We start from the raw sequence: 17,892 nt of genomic DNA, 5'->3' as shown, positions 1-17,892 counted from the left end.
AGCTTTTATCAAGCTGTAAGACGCATGCCCAGAAATGCACAGCGTACTTTAGAATTTTAAAGGCAGAACATGATACTGAGCACAGCCAAGGCAAGGGTAGGCAGCTTGGAGTGCAGAGGATGCGAGGAAGCTAACGTGGGTGGGAAAGCATATGTTGCTGTTTGGATGAGGAAGTGGTACACCACAGTTACTTCATAAGTGCAAGGGCTTTATAAACTAAATCTCTTAGGAACTGTTTTAAATAGACCAAGAATGACACGCAGTCCCTGACAAGCAGTATTGTTCAAGAAAGCTGGATTCCTTCTCAAAACATTCGACTGCTGCTTGTACTTTTTCCAAAAATGCTTATTTTTAACCTCAACTTCTTCATATAAACACCGAGCAGATGCATCATGTAGTAAACTCTGTTTTGTCTACCATGAAATCAATGGCTTCCTCTGTCTTACCTGACAATGGAAAACATATTCTGGTGTGGTTTTCTTGAACTTCATATTCCATACCAGGGCTACCCCATCAGGCTCATGTGGAGCATCTTCATTATTGTTATAAGATGCAACCATCAACTCAGGGTACTAGGAAAAAAAAAAAAAAAAAGAGAATGAAATAAACTGGATGATGAAGAAGGCATGAGAAATCAGATGAGAGGGAAATAATCTCATTCTACATATGGAATATCTGGTTTTAATTATAATACATGCTAGTTCAACCACAGTATTTAGCTACATTTTGGTTTTATATTTTACTTGTCCCTGATGTCCTTAAAGCCCCTGCTCCTTGCTCTGCATTGATTACTCTCACATATCGCAAAGGCAATGTTATTTTCTGCATATAATTCTCAGAAAAGACAACTAACAGGATATTCATAAAGAGAAGTAAAGCAAGGAATATAGTTGAAAGGAAAAATCTGAAAGTTTGAGCAATTATAATGTATTTGCTTAACCATTTCTTCAGAATCATCACCTTAATTGATTTTGATAGTAAAATCAGTGTGAGGATAGCACTTATTTTGAAACTAACAATTCCTCAAACATCTCAGAAAACTATTCCTTCTAATTTCAGTATGCACTCTTCCTATTCACTTATACATAGAAACAACTTGAAAGCTCTTTCAGATTATTCAAATAGCAAACAAATTTTGCTCACTTTTGCAAGACAGTGAGGTCATCTGCTAAAGCTCAGGGTGACATCCAATTCCACTGAGTAAGACTATTCCAGAGAGCACTCTGAAATAGACTCATATTTTCTACTGTATGCACTATCCACTGATGTATATAAGTAGATATGCACCACACACATATGTATTTGCCCTGTATGTGTGTGTGTATATATATATATATGCATACCTATACATAATACCATATATTTCCTGTATTTCTGACATCCAGCGCCTCTGTAACCCCTGTCCTTCCCTCTGAATAGTCCAGGTAGGGTAACAGACCTTATGGCACATCTGGAGAAGAACACACAGATTCTGACAGACCAATGATCTGGCAGCCCCAGTTTGTTGGACCCACATCCTCCTCTTGTAAAGTAGGAATGCTTTCCCTCAAAATTTCCCAATGATAATTACAAGTCATTGTCACTGTCTTTCCCAGGTAAGTTCCTGCCAAACCATTCACCACTTCATAGGGGAAGAGCACAGCTGGTAGATATAAAGGAAGCGGGACAAAGGAACTGCCAGTGATGCTGCTGGGAGCTATGAATTTGGTCCACACCAGGCATTTTAAAAATTACAAGCACTCTTTTCTATCATTACTAGTGTGGCTTGATGCCCTCTGATCTCAAAATCCATTTGGAAGAAATAATGCATACTGCTGTAACTTCTGTCATCAGCAACTCTTCTTTCCCACTTTGGGTACATTTCCATGGATAATACATCATGGAGCTGATGATTGTTCTATTCAAACCATCATTCCACGTAAGAGATCTGAGTCAGATCCTGGAACCATGGGTGGAAGGACCTACAGTGGTGTGTGGCCACCACAGCTGCCCCTTCCCCTTTTAGGATGAAGGTGGCTCTGATGATGGGGGCACCTATGTTCCACCAGAGTCTGGCTGGTGGCACTGCTTGTAAGGGCACCCAAACCTCTTCTATGAGACTTAGAACATGCACCAGAGCAACTACCTCTTCTTCCTCCTCCAAAACTCAGACATCCAAATGTGGTTTGATCCCACACAGCCTCTAGGGACGGAGCTGCACCAGCCTGCCTTTCTCTGCTCAAATGCCTTCTGAGATCTCTCTTTTCTCTCTCATGACAGAGATTATAACCACTGCTGAACAGTGAGTTTAGCTTCTCCTTTGAACCTTCTCATCCCATATTGGCCTGGGTCCAAGGAAGCAGCACGTGCAAAAGGCTTTTGCCAGCATGTCTCATTTTTACTGAACAGGTCAGGTATCATTTGGGCCAGCGGCTGAGCCCATGCTATTGAAGGGGCAGTTACCTCAGCAGGCAGAATCACCAAGCTCTTCACCAGTAGGAGACAGGACATGAACAGTCACGGGTACCAGTACAGGGTTTGTACATGCTTCTGGAGAGGTTACTGAGCATGTTCTGGTTGACAGTGCATCTGGCCATAAACAAACACTGACTCAAGCCTTGCTGGTCTATACGTAGGTTTTGCAATCAAAGTTTATGCAACAGTCTGGAAATACAGTTTCAGGTTTGCATACACACCAGAGTCACATCCAGATGAGCAGTGCCAAGAAAAGACTTTTTGATTCTGCAAGAATAGAGCCAAATGCACCACGATAAATCCATCAGACTGTTCCATCAACTTGCATTTACAGCTGTTCAGTCCTCACTGGGCATCCATCTGTCCCAGGAAATTCCCCCATGGAAATGCTGCAGTGTGAAAAAGCATTCAGGGCTGCAGCCTGAGAGTCAAGAGGACACAGCAGTAACCCTGCGGCTGTAGCTTTCTTGGCTTTGGGCAAGTTGTTACCTCCTCAAAGACAAAGCAAGGCGATCCCATGCTCTGTTTACACTCACTCTTCTGGGCTTTTCCCTCAGTTCTTTGATGAAGGATTGAGTCAATCTTCCCCTTGCTCCAAAGAGAATCACGGAGCTGGTGGTATGAATGATCACACGTTTAGGACCGTATTTTACATGTGACTAGGAACAGAATAACTTGTTTCATCAATGCATGAAGTCCCTTTGTTTGATTAAGCTTTTATTCACCCCCAGGATGTTTTGCAGCAACACTTCTATCACCGAACATTGAGCAACGTACTCCGCAGTTCTCATGACTATCTGAGCTGTCCTTTGGCACACTGGACACCACCATGGCCTGCAGTGTGTGTGAGAAGCAGAGCTAGTGGTCAGGTGAAAGGTCTCCAGCTGTCTCCAGCCCCAGCCGCAATGCACACCTCGGGGCAAGTCAGCGAGACCTGGTGCCTCCTCCCAGGCCACAGACAGCGTGGAGGAGCCTCGGCACACAGAAGCCCAGAAGCACAGAAGTAGGGTGACAGGGAGCTGAGCGTGAGGAGTTAACATAGGGGAAGGCAGGAGGGGCCACCCTGGAACAAAGAGGTGGGAAGCAGAACATGTCTGTGCGCCCCAGGGGCTGAGCAATTACATTTGGCAGTGCTCTTCTGAGGCGGCTTTTTTTTCTTGCTGCCCTGGGAATACAGTCAGAGCTGCCTGTTAGGAAAATATCAGATAAGAATTCCATGTAATTTCCAGCCCCTGAACAAGTGAACAACCTAAGATAAGTGTTTCCTCAGGCTTATATTTGATTCCTGTGGAAATCCATATGTGCTTATAGGCCACCCACATCACACCAGTGCGTACCTGCTCTTAAGCTGACATTTTGTACAATAGCAAAGGGATAAATCCTTCATTTTGCACACAGGGCATGAGGTGGGTGTCAGAAGCAGCCTTTGCACACATGGAGCAGGTTGCAGTGGGCTGCTGTGAGCACAGCCCTAGCCCCAGTCAGGCCTGCATGGCCTTCGTGCAGCATATGCCACTCTCCTGGAGAAGCATCCAGAGTGATGGAAGCGACCCTGTGGCCATGTTGAGGGAAAGGCAATAGGCTGGGATGCAAGAACCACCGTGCCTTGTGCTACTTATCCTCTCCCCAGTAAAAACACACCACAGGAACAACTCTATGTCCTCCTGGAGCAATTTCATTATATCTGTACCACGGACCCTGAAGCAGACTCTGGTTCCCTCCCCAAGAAAACCGGCTGCTTTTCTCCACTCCAGGCTGACACTTAGGATCAGGCTAAAAGGAGCTGAAGCATAGAGGATGAGGGCAGCTGGAGTGAAACTGGGACCAAAAAATTTGACAGGACCTGTGATGATGTGTACAGACTAATCCCAGCTCTCCAACAGAGTAACTAATTAACCTGGTTTCTTTGCCCTGCTGATGTGGCTGTATTGGTTTGGGGAAGCTGAAGCAGCTCTCCCGCCAGTTTTAGTTTGCAATATGACAGTGCTTTGTGGTGCACATATCTTGGATACCTTCCAGGCACATTACTTTAGCATGTGCCCTGGGCAACTGCAGTCTCCTCTTTCACAACTTGAAGAGAAGACCCAAAATTTTCAGAAAGACCTCTTTTTGATCTTTTCAAATTGCTCAGACACTTTTAAACTTTGAGTTTTAGAACACTAAAAAAAATAAAAATAAAAAATAACAAAAAAAATTTTGTATTCTTATTTTCATTTTAATATATAGAATCTATGATTCCATATTATTATTTATAACTGCTCATTAAAATGAAATGTTAATTATTTTGTTCTTTTTCATTAATATAATTTTAATGCTTTTGTCCTAAAAGGAATTCCATGTGATGAAGGACTAGAGAGGGGAGAAAAAAAGGGGAGTAGGTAGGTTTTTTAACCTATAGTTTTAATACAGAATCCTGACTTTGAAGATCAAGCAGCATATATAGGAAAAAATAAATGGACAAATTCACTGGTGCCTGCTAATCTGCATTATGGAGAAACACTCATTTACTCATTCTATAAAAATTATACGGGCCATATTTTTTAGAGAGAAGTTGGAAGTCATACAGAATTGTATCTTCCAGCTTCACATCTTACCTGCAGAGACCAATCCATACAGGTGACAACACGATGCTTTGACCAGTGCTCATCATAGAACTGACGGTTAAAAGAAAGGTTGGCTCCTGCTTGAACATCTCTGTGAATTCAAACAAAGTGACACTTCTTGAAGTAACAGAGTTCAAATGCTTTTAAAATCAGTGCAGAAGTTTCTAACTACTTTTTCTCAGACCTCTGGAACAGTTTGCCACCTTGAGTTAATTGCTTTCACCAACAGTCTTGAAAAAGTCTAGACTTAGACTTTGCACCATGGAACAAATTTTATACATATTTCACCCAACCAGATTTCTTAATTTCCACTGCCTTCCTGCCTTCTCTAGTTGGCTCTTTTTGGGACACCCCTACCACCTTTCTCTCAAGACCAGGTCTGATCCTGGCATTCAGCATCTCCTTTTCTGAACCTTCATGTCCAAGCTACAACCAAATCTCTCTTCTTTTTGACTCCCAAAATCTTCAAGTTACAGTATCTCCTCCCAGTCATGGAGATGGCAGATGCCTTCTGGCACCACTGTGACTGGCTGAAGTTCAGTGCTGGATACACAGCCACTGAAACCTAAATACTTCCCGTCACATTAGCAAGCATTGCTTCTTGCACTCCTTATCCATTGCTGAACATGCAGCGTGCCACCTTCTGTCTTACGTGTTTAGACTGCAGATACTTTGGGAGACTGTGATTTTCAGCCACACAGTGCACAGCACAGTGCAATCTGTTACCGAGGCAGCAGTATTTGCAGAAATACCAGGATTGAAGCATACAGATGTATGCCTTTTAAAGTACTCATGCACATCTACATATCTGTGTGTACGTTTCTATATTTCAGTTATTACTCAATGATTCTCTCATCCAAAAACTGAAAAAACAACAACAATCTGGGTAATACTTTAAAGGAAAAAAAAAACAAGAAAAACAGCAATGAGGTATGAAACTCTTTTACAAAATAATTTAGACTAATAAACTCACCCAAGACTTCAAGGGGAGGTTTTAACCCTTTCTTAACTATATAAGTATTTAGCTTAGTTTCAAAATTAATGCTTCCAATGAATACCAATGGCATTGGTATTCTTTATATAAGCTTATTATACAAAAGTAACCAAATCAAAACTGACCCATCTTTCTCTTCCACGTCTCTGCCACTGTAGTCAAAGAATATGTCTGAATCTTCAGCCAAAGCTCGCTCAATTACACGTATTGTCCGGTCAAAAAATATTAGGAATTCTTCTGAATGGAGAACTTGCTGTTTTTCTTCTTCTGTCAATTCTCTGGGAGGAGCTTGGAAAATTAAAAGATGCAGTTAAAAGTATGACATTTCACTCCTTTCCAAATGAATCAACATCTTCACTGAGTTTCTTTAGACATGAAAGCTTGCTGTAGCACCATCAGGGCAAAAATCAAAGCTCTACTCTTAAAATCATGACTACGAATTCTTTAGCACATCTAAACATGCTCCTGTGTGTTACCAGAAAGTAGCACTTACATAGAAGAGATCCTATATCTTACATATTTATTATTCTGCAATGGAAAATACTTAAAGCCTCAGATAAAATAAACACAGTGTTCCTATTTCAGGAAATTGCTCTGACTGACATTTAGGCAATACCTAGCTTGAAAAAGCAGAACGCTTATATAACAGGGGATCTGTCAGAGGAGCCAAAGATAAAATAATCTGCTCAACTTATAGTACAGTTCTTTGTATTAAGAGGGCTCTCATAATCTCTCCCTTCCCTTCTTCCAATTTCTTCTTGGTATCACTGATAAATTTTGTCTTCGGGCTTTTGTGAAGCACTGAAGACGCTCTCTGAGGCAGCAAAATCTAAAGTGACTGACCAAACTCCATTTTCTCTCAAGCATATTTATTCCCTGCAAGGCAATCCTAAGAGCCAGAGCAACAAATACACTGTGGACACTGTTTGTCCAGGGCTGCCTGGGACAGGTGGGAGTCACCTCAGGCAGGACAGCCTGGTCCCTGGAACATGGAGCTGCTCCTTTCCTTTTGGCAGAGATACCAACTCTTTCATTTCAGAAGGGTATTCCCAGCATGACCCTTCATCTGAAAAGTTCAGGAAGCACCAGTTTCACTTCTCTGTCAGTTTAATGACCTGTTGGTAAATTACAGTTAAAATGTGAGCATTTAAGGAAAGAAAGTTGGATGCTGTTATTGCTGCGGTGCAAAATTCTGTTCTCAATTACACCAGCAGGGTCATAGTGATAATATAGCAAAGTTTTGTGTCAGTTATGCCTTTGCCAGCATGTGATTTTAAACAAGCATTTTAGTTGTATTTCAGAATCACTTATATTTCAAAAAATGCCATTAGCATCTGTATAGTTACACCAAACCAACTTTGCAACTGTGTCAAATTCCCAGCTTGGAAAGCTCTGTTGGCACCACAGGAGTTATGCTAACTGAGAACACTGTTCCAAATTCATGATTATGGACACAAACAGACAGCTTTATTGCAGAGTTACAGAAAGGGACGTAGCCCTTGCTCACCAGTCCATGCCCCATGGCTCATGCTGGGTTTTTTGCTGACAGCTGTCCAAAGAGGCATTTGCAGGTGTTTGCCTGGATACAACTCCACCACCAGCCCCTGGGGCAAGGATGGATCTGGAGGCACAGAAGGCAGGGGAAACACCATGGCCAGCAATTGTGCAGTGCTCAGCTTCCCAATTTGCAAAGTATTTGCTTTTAGAGCACTCTCTGTGCTCAGGAGAGGCTGTTATCATCACAATTAGGTTTGCCTAACCTGCTCAAAGCTTTTGCTCTAGAAGACAAAATCTCAGTCTAAATATAGAGGGAAAGAAAAATGTGAAAGGTAGAGAACCAATTTCGCACTCAGGAGATGAAGCAGCGAAGAAGTTAAAACTTGAGCCCCGATGGTCTCCTATGGCCTCAGCCCTCTGCCTCCTGCCACCAGGTTTGTGGTCCCTGCAGAGCTCCACACATCCAGGGACAATCTCTGTTCCTTGCAGTCCCCCTGCACAGCAGAGCAACTATTACCAAGGCGGGAGCACAATTTGCCTCTAAGTGCTTTAGACAGAAGCAATGCATGTGAAAAAAGAGAATGAGTAGCAAAAAGTACAGGTTGACCTATTGCAGCATCCACTACCAAATAGTAATTGGCACTAGGGGAACTGATCTGGCAAGGAAGCCTGTAATGAGGGAATATCCCACTGTCACCACTAAAGCATCGCTTTCCGAGAATCAAAGGCAACAAGCATGACAGTTCAGCAAAACGGCTTAAAGGGGGAGCAAATGACTGCAAATGCAACTAGAAAACTCATTTTAAACTGCTCCAAGTGCTGAAGATTATTCGCTAAATCAAACAGTCTGTACAGGTTGGAGATATAAATTTATTATTTGGTCATTTGCCGACGTGGACTGACAAAGAAAATACAACAAAAGATCAACAGAAAGGAGATAAGCAGAAACTAAACAGCCTGGGAGCTGTGGGGTGTTCACAAGCAATGGAGACACAAATGATTGCAGTTCTACCTCAGCAAAATCTCCCTTGCAGTTAGCAGCGATCTGTGGGAGGCCAGCAGTCTATTTATTAAACCCTCTTCGGCATCAGAAACACCTTGGCTAAAGTTTGTAGGGCATAAATCAGCTTACCTCATCCACCCGACTGACACACCAGATGCCCCCTGGCGATATTAAGCTTCATATTTTAACCTTATTTTCTTCTTTCATTCGTCTGCCTCTGAAGTTTTATTTGAGGCAATCTCTCCTTGCAAGAATGTTAACATCTTTACTTTTTCCACTATAAAACATTTCTGAACTACTGTGAATACATGGAGTAGAAGCAAAAAACAAAACAAAACAAAACAAAAAAAAACATACAAGCTTGTTCTCTCAAATATGAAGATTTTCTAAAGATTTTCTAACCATTTATCTTACAGAGCTGCTTCCATTTTCTCCTTGTTCCTGTCTGTCCATTACCCTGAATAAAATAAAAAGAATCTATGTAATTTTCTGCAATTTCTCTTCCTATCTGGAGGCTTTTGGTTACTTTGATCTCAGCTTTCAAGAGACACAGACTCTCTTCAAGGAAAACTACGAGAAACATAAGTAGCTGATCAAAGTATTTCTTGTTTTGTTTTGTTACAGAGACCTATGTGATGCGACAGTATCTCCTGAAATTCTAGGGAAGAATTCAGCATTTTCTATCAAGTATCTTCTCTGCCTGGAGTTAAAACCAAACACACCACATCTAACCCTCCCCGTCTAACAAAGCCCAGCACGACACTTTGCTTCCCAGTGCTGGAAGTTACACGCTCATTGCCTGAAGAGCAAGGAATGCTACCAAAAAGGAAGCCCCCACTTGGAAAAAAAAGCTGATACAAAAGCGTTTCCTTACATTGCTAAGTAAAAAATGCTCCAGTCTTGTACTTATCTGACAGTAGCAGGACAGTGGTAAACAAAGAGTTGTGATAACAGTGCAGGATCAAATTCAGAAGTATTTATAAAAGACGGTTTGAGTCTTGTGAGGGAACCAAGAAGATATTTAAAAACCAGAGAAAGACCCATATTTAAATAAGCTCAATAGTAGAATATTCTTCTGCAATGTAAGCAATTGTAAAAACCTGGCAAAATAAGTGAAATCCATTAAAAGCAAAAAAGAAAATAAGACCAGCAAGCATAAGGGAATGAAAGAAAGGGTGAACTAATAAAAACAGTACAGCAGGAAGCAGCCTCGTTATGAGAACAGAGATATAACGAGAGACAGAAGGAGATTAGCAAAACCCTTTTAAGAGCTGCGTTATTTCTTTCAGTGCACATTTAAATCCATGCAGACTTCAGATGTGCTGACTACTGAGCACAGCAAAAATGTAAGGTGTGAGAACCGCGAGGTGCTGAGCAGCTCTCTGCAGCTCTTGGTCTCTGTCTTCTTGCAAGCCTCCTGTTTTTCTGGTGTCTCACTTTCATGTTAGACTTGATATATGCCATGTCCAAGTTTGATGGATGCCATGTGCTAGTTATATTAGGTTTAAAACACAAGTCCCTGAACAGTGCAATTGCTGAATGGGTGATTTTGAGGCGCATTTGGAATTTTTCAGTGCTGGAAAAGTGGTGTCTGGAGCCTTGAATTCAGAGCTCTGCTGGGCAGGGCTGCACCCACTGCAGGGGCTTGAGGGTCTGCGTCCTTGAGCACGCCCTGTGTCCTTGAGCTGAGCTACCAGGAAAGACAGATGCCCCTGCCCTAGGTGTGGGATTGATGGCAGAGAAACTGTGGAATTGCAGGCTCTTGCACACACCAGTAAGACTGCAGGACCAAGCCACCAGCCTGTCCTGCCTCTCTCCTCCTGATGCTGGGTTCAGTGAGAGCTGGACTGTCTCCCCACCTGCACCATGAGAACACCACAGATACGCAGTCCTGTACCCACGTCCAGGGAAGGCATGGTGGGTCTTTGAAGCTGCAGATCCCAGCTTCCCCCTTCACAGCCTTTCATGCTGGTTTCTGTGGATATATCCAGGGCTTCAGATAAATGCAGGTTGAGGCCCACTTTCAAGACCCAGCCCGTCCTGCTGTTCATGTGGTTTCTCCTGACACAAAGAGGCGCCTGAGGTGGAGCTCCGGAGCTCTCTGGTGGTGGAAAGCCCCATCCCACCCGATGCCACAATTTGGGACCAGGCTCTTGTTTATGTGGTCAGGAGAGGCTGGGAACAGGCAAGGCCCAGCCCAGTTCCCCGGCAGGTATCCCACACTTGGCTCTTCCCAGCACAGCGTGAGACATGGGTGACAGCCGGCAGCCACGTGGAAGAAACACGGCGGGATCGTCAGGCTTCACATGCTTCCAGCAGCTCAGCAGTCAGGTTCCCACCTCCCACCCCTACTCTGTGGGTCTACTGCTCTGCCCACCCTCCTTCCCCAGGGTAATGGAGGGGTCATGCCAGATGGGTAGGTGTCTCGTGTGCCTTGCAGCAACACTGGGACATGTCCAGCGCTGCGCTCTGCCCTGCTCAGGGGTCTGCTGCACTGTCCCACCCAACCCTGCAGAGCAACTCTGGGGAAGCACGGGGGAAAGATGAGGAAATTAACTGTGTAATAAACGTCTGTAGAATTAAATCAAACTACCTATAAGCCACAGAGAGAAAAAAAAATAAATCACATTTCCTCTTAAAATACCATTACAAAAATAGAGCACTCCTGTCCCGCTGGCTTGGGGAAAGGGACTGGGTCCAATCATTATTTTTCATACCGACCTATTTTTGAGTTATGATCACGAAAGAATTGTCTGCTTCTCTCTCCGAACACTTCCCTCTCCCATGCTTTTTTTTTTTTTTTTTTTTTTTTTTACACTCCTATAACTCAAAAAAGGCCATGCTGATTTTTTTAATCTGTTAAAAATGTGCTCCCTGAGCTGAAACCAAATTTCAGCCCAGAGCAAATTTTTACGGCTGGGTTATAAATCCCTGAAAAACAGGATTCATAATGGAAGTGCTGACACAGCCTTAACTACTATATAGCAGTGTGAATGGCGCCACTATAATATCTATTAGAGATTCTTTAAAAAGTTTGCAAAATATTGTCTTGCCTTGCAGAGGAAAAGAAGCCAGAGTGCTTAATGCCAACATAAACATGCTTTTAACCCATTATGTGCTAATTTGCAGAAAAGCTATTAATTCTGAGTAGGCGCACAGAGTGCACTACCGACAGGAAATGTTCTTAACTCCTGTTTGACTTGTAACATGGTTTTAATCACTTCCATGAAACACAAACGATGGCTTCAAACTCTGAATGTTGCTCAGAACATGAGAAGGGCGATTACAACAGAGAGGAAAACAGGAATTTGTTGGCAAAAGGGCTGAAGCCAAAAGGGAAGGAGCTACACCAAACAATAAAAATGGGACTCCATTTGCTGTCGACTGGGGATGATTGCTTCATTTGACTCACAGCATTTAATGCTAGCTATCAACGTGCCACTATTTAATCTCTGTCATGACACATACTGCGGGTCAAGTTCACTTTCTATCAGGCAATGAACATCTTTTCTTCTTCCTTGAACTCAGTCAATTGTTAGCACCTCACAGAGCCGGTTCTGCTAAACAAGCCGTGCCTTGCTTTTGCATTCTGCAGTTTGTGTGTGAGGGACTGGTGCTGAACTAATTCTGCTCAGCTATCATTCCCATGGTCTGCTAGGTAGGGAAGGGGAGCATGTCCCCAAGACTAAAAGGAATAGAAGATGTTGAAGATGGTGCTTGGTCAGCAAAGTTCATAAAAAGACTTGCTTGAAAGTCCAGCAAAAAGTAGAACAAATCGATTCTGTGGTGTATTTAGATTCTTTCTTCTTTTCTTCATACAGGAATTCATGCTTTCTCTCAGCTAGCATTATTATTATGTGGAAATAGATGGGGATGGGATCAATTGTTAGCTGAATCATATAGGGCCATTCAGCAACAAAGGACAGTGCATAACTGCAGTGATATAAGCTTTTATGGCTTCCTGTTGTCATTAGGAAAAGAGATACTGTGCTAGGCCACTGATTGCTTGAACTCATGTGTAAGTTTACCCCACACTTTTAGGAGGAAAGATAATTTTTTGAAAAAGTCATTTTTTCTCTACTGCTGTGCCTCTTGTTCATGTCTCTGCAGACTCTTCTGTGACTCCTGTTTCTGCTGTCACTGCTGCTCTCTTCTGCCCGTGCCAGTGGTGACTGGGGGCAGTGTGTGAAGCAGAAGGATGTGAAGGGGAAGGAGTGAGGTCTTCCCTTCTCTTTTCTCCAAGAACCAAACGAACAATGGGAACTGTAGGATTTAGGAGCAGATGATTTCCATGATGCTCTTAAGACGGAAGAAAAATTAGTTCATAATCAGAACAGTATGGCCACTACTGCAGCTCACTCCCGTGTATGCGGACCATAAAAAGCAGTCACTATACCCCAGATTCTGGTTTTTCTGACACTGACATTAGTCATGAAGACTCCCCTGGATGAGAAAGAAGCACCCACTGCTTATTCACAGTCACAGTCAGAGATTTCATGGGCTTCTCTGTAAACTAACTCCACATTTTTTCTATAATGAGTCTGTCTTGTGAAAAACAAAACCAAGGTCACAGAATCATCCTGATAATGATCACTACAGCATGAAGTGACTTAGGCCCTACCTGTGGAAGTAAGTTACCTTTCAATAAGGTGTACAGTACAATGAGCAAACCTGGCAATAAAAAGCTAAGAAATGTTGAACAAGAAACTGATTTCCTCTCACAGTGAATTTGCTGGTATTTCAGACCTTTTCCCAAATTCCATGCAAAACAGTCAATACTCCAGTAAATTCCCAGATACGGAAGACACATCCTTCTCTTAGAATGGGTCAAAGTAAATGGGAGGCAGAAGGAGCATCTAGAGCGTCCAGCGCTGACATAAACCACTTTAACACAGGCTTGTACAAGAAAGAGGCTGTAACCTGAATTTCTGTCCCTTGTAACAATTGAGAATGTCTCAATCCAAAGACATAGAAGACCTGGGAGTGCCTGGCTTCAGTTTTGGCCTTAAATTCCCTGGGGAAAACTCTCACAAAATATTTTGACAGTCTACATTTTCCATTGAAATGGCATTCTGCCGGAAGTTGCCTGGCCCCACCAGGTTTAATTTTGCCCCTCTCAAGCAGACAGACAGTTATGGGCTCTAAGTACCTTTGAAGATCAACCAGCTCTCTGGAGCTGCTGGAATGCCCGGCATTCACATTTTAAATCTTTCACTTAAGTAGGCTTTTGAAACCAGAGGACAAGTAAGCACCAGTCCCGGAATCCAAAAATCTCTGGTTTCCAAATTATGAGGACACGTTGCTTCTTCTGAACAGCAGAAATCTTATGCTGTGTCACTGGGATGCAGTGTTTTGCTTTAATACAATTAATGAAGCCCTGAATCAAAAGAACTTGTGACCATTTCACTCTTGCATCGTTCACTATAACAGAAGTACCTGTGGAATAACTACGTGCTGGATCAAGTCCTTTAAAACTGTAACAAAATTATTTTTGTTTGTTAAAGTACCTTCTTTTGTTTCCTGCTTCTGGTCTTGATTTTCTGTCTCCACGTCATCCTGTGCTTTTGGTTCCACCATTTCTTCATCATCTTCATCCTCTGAAAAAAACAATGAAAAAAAATTGTGAGATTCTCCACTTTAAGGGGAAAGGGACATAATATATCTGTCTTTTTAAAAATCATAATCTATTACTAAATAGAGGTAAAGCATAAGTGAAAACATTTACTATACTCAAAGTGTCCCTCTCGGAAACAAACCCCCAGACTGCAAGACAATCCCCTAACCCAGGGCACCTGCCACTTGTGCTCCCTGTGGCAACTTCCCATCTCAGATGACATCTGAGTATCTCCTTGACCTCAGAGATGACTTCTTAGATGGCATGAGAACAGATGCAAACATGTTTCAGCCTGGCAGCTATTCCAAAGTTGGGACACCTGTTATCCAGACACCTCATTTCCAATTCAATTCTCAGCAGATTAATTTATCTTTTGACCTACAGGAAGGGGTTAAATAGAAGTCTGACCTCAGGTCAGATGCCACTAGTAAGCAAATAAGCATGGCACAGTTCTGAAAAGTCATCACCGTCAACGAGGGGAACACAGCAACCAAAAGCAGCATTTGGAGCTTAAGAGCCATTCTTGCATTAATATAAATTTAATGAACACTAAAATTTGACACATGTCAGTTAGTACTGCCAGATGTTTTAATGACCTTTCCTGACCTATGCAAATGCCTCTCTCCCTTCTTCCCTCTCCCCACATTCATGTGTTCTTGTTTTATTCAGAAGGGCAAACCATTCCTTTCTTTATGCCTGTCTGAAGTTACAGCAGTTCTGACTGCCCAAACCAAAACATAATGCAGTAGAGCTGGAAAGACAGACCAAGACCTCCTTACTTCTCTCCAGCTGGAGCAATGCAATACACTCCCCAGAGCCCAGGCCCTGCATCCAACCCACTCACATCGTCCAGAGGGTACAAACACAGATCCAGTGAACTGCTAACACTGGCAATAGAGGTGATACTAAAAGTGGGAGTTACAGTAATTAACAATTAGGCTGTGTAGAGAAGGGTTCTGGAGCAAAGACGTACCATCAAGGCACAGTAAATACTGGTGCACTGGGTGGGTCCACTACATGACAGAAAAACGTTCTCCTGGCCTGAGGCATCCGGCCATCAACAAAATTGTGGTAGGTCCTTTGGGGCTTTCTGAGCAACCCACTTGTCACCATATGGCCCATCAGGACACCACCTTCTGCTGGCCCACTCACTGCTCTAACACCAGCAGTGTGTCTGGCGGCAGCAAGGGACGCTGTTGTGATGCTCGAACTGCTCGGCTACCGGCACCTTCTCCTATGCAGGCTGATTATGATCAGCCCCAGCTTCTCACAGCGATGTTGCTGCTGACAGGTTGCATTCAGCCAACAGTAACACACAGCTGCATTTTGTTTTCAATAACCTAATAGGCACCATTCTATTCCCATCACTGCCTACCTGGAGACTCCTCCCTGAAGCCTACAGAGTGCTGGCTGCTAGCTGACATCTCAGCTACATAGCATGACTTAGCCACAAAACCAAGGAAGTGTCTCGGCACGGGCAGTATGCTTTCCCCTTTTGGGAAAATAATAAAATCTTGGCATAAGATCTGCCATCACTCCCCCTACCACTAGTGAAAAGATGGAAAGCTCAGAGAAAAGGAGGGAATAGGTAGAACGTACGCTCACTTTGATGCCTCACTTGGCAATCATGTTTCTCTAGGTACCCTATCTATTCCTTGAAAGAGTTTCTAGTGAGCAAGCCAGGGCATTTAAGTCAACACTGCTCTGCATACTGTCTGAAAGGCAGCTAGCATCCCACAGCACCAGCAGAGGGTCGGAGAGTGTATTTCACCGTGAGTACACACAGAGAGGTAAAAAGGTCCATCTGTTCTCAGCCTAGCAGAGATGAGGATGCACAGAGGAGAGAGAGATATTCCCAGTTTCAAAGAACAGATGAGAGGTGTGAGAAGAGAGCGCAGGGACCAGCAGAGCAAGAAGGGAATACTGTGCTAATCTCAGGTACACATGCACACAGATAGGATCAGAACGGTGTACAGATATATGCATACAGACACACTTATGGTAGATACCTAATGAAGCCAACTCCCACAGGAGTTTTGTGAGTCCTGCTTTACAAGTTTTCATTCCTTAGAGCACCAGCTCTTGGGGCTAATTGTTTATATATGGATTTCAGCTTCCATTTTTAACCTGTTTCTAACCTGTCTGCTTGCACAGGGAAGTTTCAAAAGGTGAATGGTTTGAGAAAACATGCAGAAAGCAAACAACAAAAAAACCCTAAGACTTCACTGAAAATCGTGTGATTTTTAAGGCAGCATGCTATGCTTTTCAACACTTGCCTTGTAACTTGCTAATGCATAGGGACAGTGTCGCTAATGCGAAACCCGAGAATCTCTTTTGTAGTTTTCAGACTGTTATGAAGTAAATATATTCCTGTCCCGCAGATGTCCTTGACCTCCCCGATTTTGTGTGCAAAATTGTTTGCCTGTCTATTGCTGTTCCTACTTCTAAAGCTGAGGACTAAAGACTATGGCACAGCTGGAGCAGGGGCTGTAGTGATACTTCAGCACCTATTAAGGTAGATCTCCATTACTCCCCTTCCTTCCCCTTCTGGGAACAATCTAAACCAAGTTTCCCTAGATTTCCCCAGATCTAATTGCAGCAGGAAGAAGAACCAAAGGTTATTACAACACATGCCATGCCTTTTTGTCCAAAAGCACACACATCAATATATTAGTTTTACTGGGAAGACTGTGCAAGAGCTTATAGCAGGTTTGATACAGTTCAGATGTCCTTATTTATTTATGGAGAAATGCATGCATATTCAGAAGAAAAAATTCAGCTAAAAGAATGATATGGTTGTGAGCCAAGTGCTAAAATGCTAGCAATGCCAGAATTTGGATTGCCTGGGCACGATTAGCTCCCCACGTGTAGGCATGATGACATCATTCTGGAATTTCCTCCCTCTTCAGTGCTTGGCCTCATTTTCTGGGTGCTCACAGGAGACACGTGGGTCTGAAATGAAGGGAAGCTGAAGTCAAGTGAGCCTGTGCTTTGAATGGAAAGTGCTATGGAAATGCTATGCATGCACAACTTCCAGATCTCTCACTTTCTGTTTTGACTAATTGTTGTCATTCAGACATTTTTGCCCCTTCTCTCTGTGCTTCAGCACTTTTGCATGACTACGGTAATACTGTACAGGGTGCACTAGAGAAACAAATGTTGGAAGGCAATCAATGTTATCTGTGTTCAGTGTAACATTTGGACATGAGATCTGAGGCCAGAACACTGAGTGGAAGAAAACATGTAGTACATGTTCATAGTACATACATTTGTGACTGTGCATAAGGATAGTCAGACATATGTGCAAATGACTGTGCACATTCATATACTTTACAGAATGGGAAAAGGTTTGGCATTCATTTTCCTCTCTTTTACTTAATAAGAGAAAGATTACAGTGAGCGTACATTTACTGAAGAGCCTGTGAGTGTCTGCATGCTTATCTGTTTCCACATACACCAGTTAGCCTGCATATGCCATAGCAGAAAACGTGCAGGGAGGTGATGACAGCTCTGTTGTTCCTGAATACAAATAGCCTTTCACTGTGTAAGAGCATATATGACGTGGGGAAGTTCAGAGAAATGACTTTTCAACAGCTTACATAGCAGTAGTAAGAGTCTCCAGTCATATTTGGCAAACAGAGCTGCTACTTAGACCAGTAGTGCTACACTCTGTTCAGATGATCTAAATCAGAACCCAAATGTCTATTAAAGGAACCACATGAAAAAG

General features: G+C 42.9%; 1 protein-coding gene across 6 annotated transcripts in view; it reads right to left on the bottom strand.

The window, feature by feature from the left end:
- The window catches only part of DYNC1I1 (dynein cytoplasmic 1 intermediate chain 1), a 188,824-nt gene that overhangs the window by 70,179 nt on the left and 100,753 nt on the right, over positions 1 to 17,892 (bottom strand). For all 6 annotated transcript variants that reach the window (XM_048952226.1, XM_048952228.1, XM_048952227.1 and 3 more), the window contains 4 exons: positions 14,059 to 14,148; positions 6,177 to 6,339; positions 5,049 to 5,148; positions 447 to 572 (listed from right to left, as the gene is read on the bottom strand). In XM_048952226.1, coding sequence (XP_048808183.1) covers positions 447 to 572; positions 5,049 to 5,148; positions 6,177 to 6,339; positions 14,059 to 14,148 — 479 coding nt within the window. The remainder of the gene's footprint in view (positions 1 to 446; positions 573 to 5,048; positions 5,149 to 6,176; positions 6,340 to 14,058; positions 14,149 to 17,892) is intronic.

This window comes from Lagopus muta, chromosome 7 (genome assembly GCF_023343835.1).
Source record: "Lagopus muta isolate bLagMut1 chromosome 7, bLagMut1 primary, whole genome shotgun sequence".
NCBI classification, from domain to species: Eukaryota; Metazoa; Chordata; class Aves; order Galliformes; family Phasianidae; genus Lagopus; species Lagopus muta.
The sequence above is the reverse complement of the archived record's forward strand: the minus strand, read 5'-3'. Positions and strand labels throughout refer to the sequence as shown.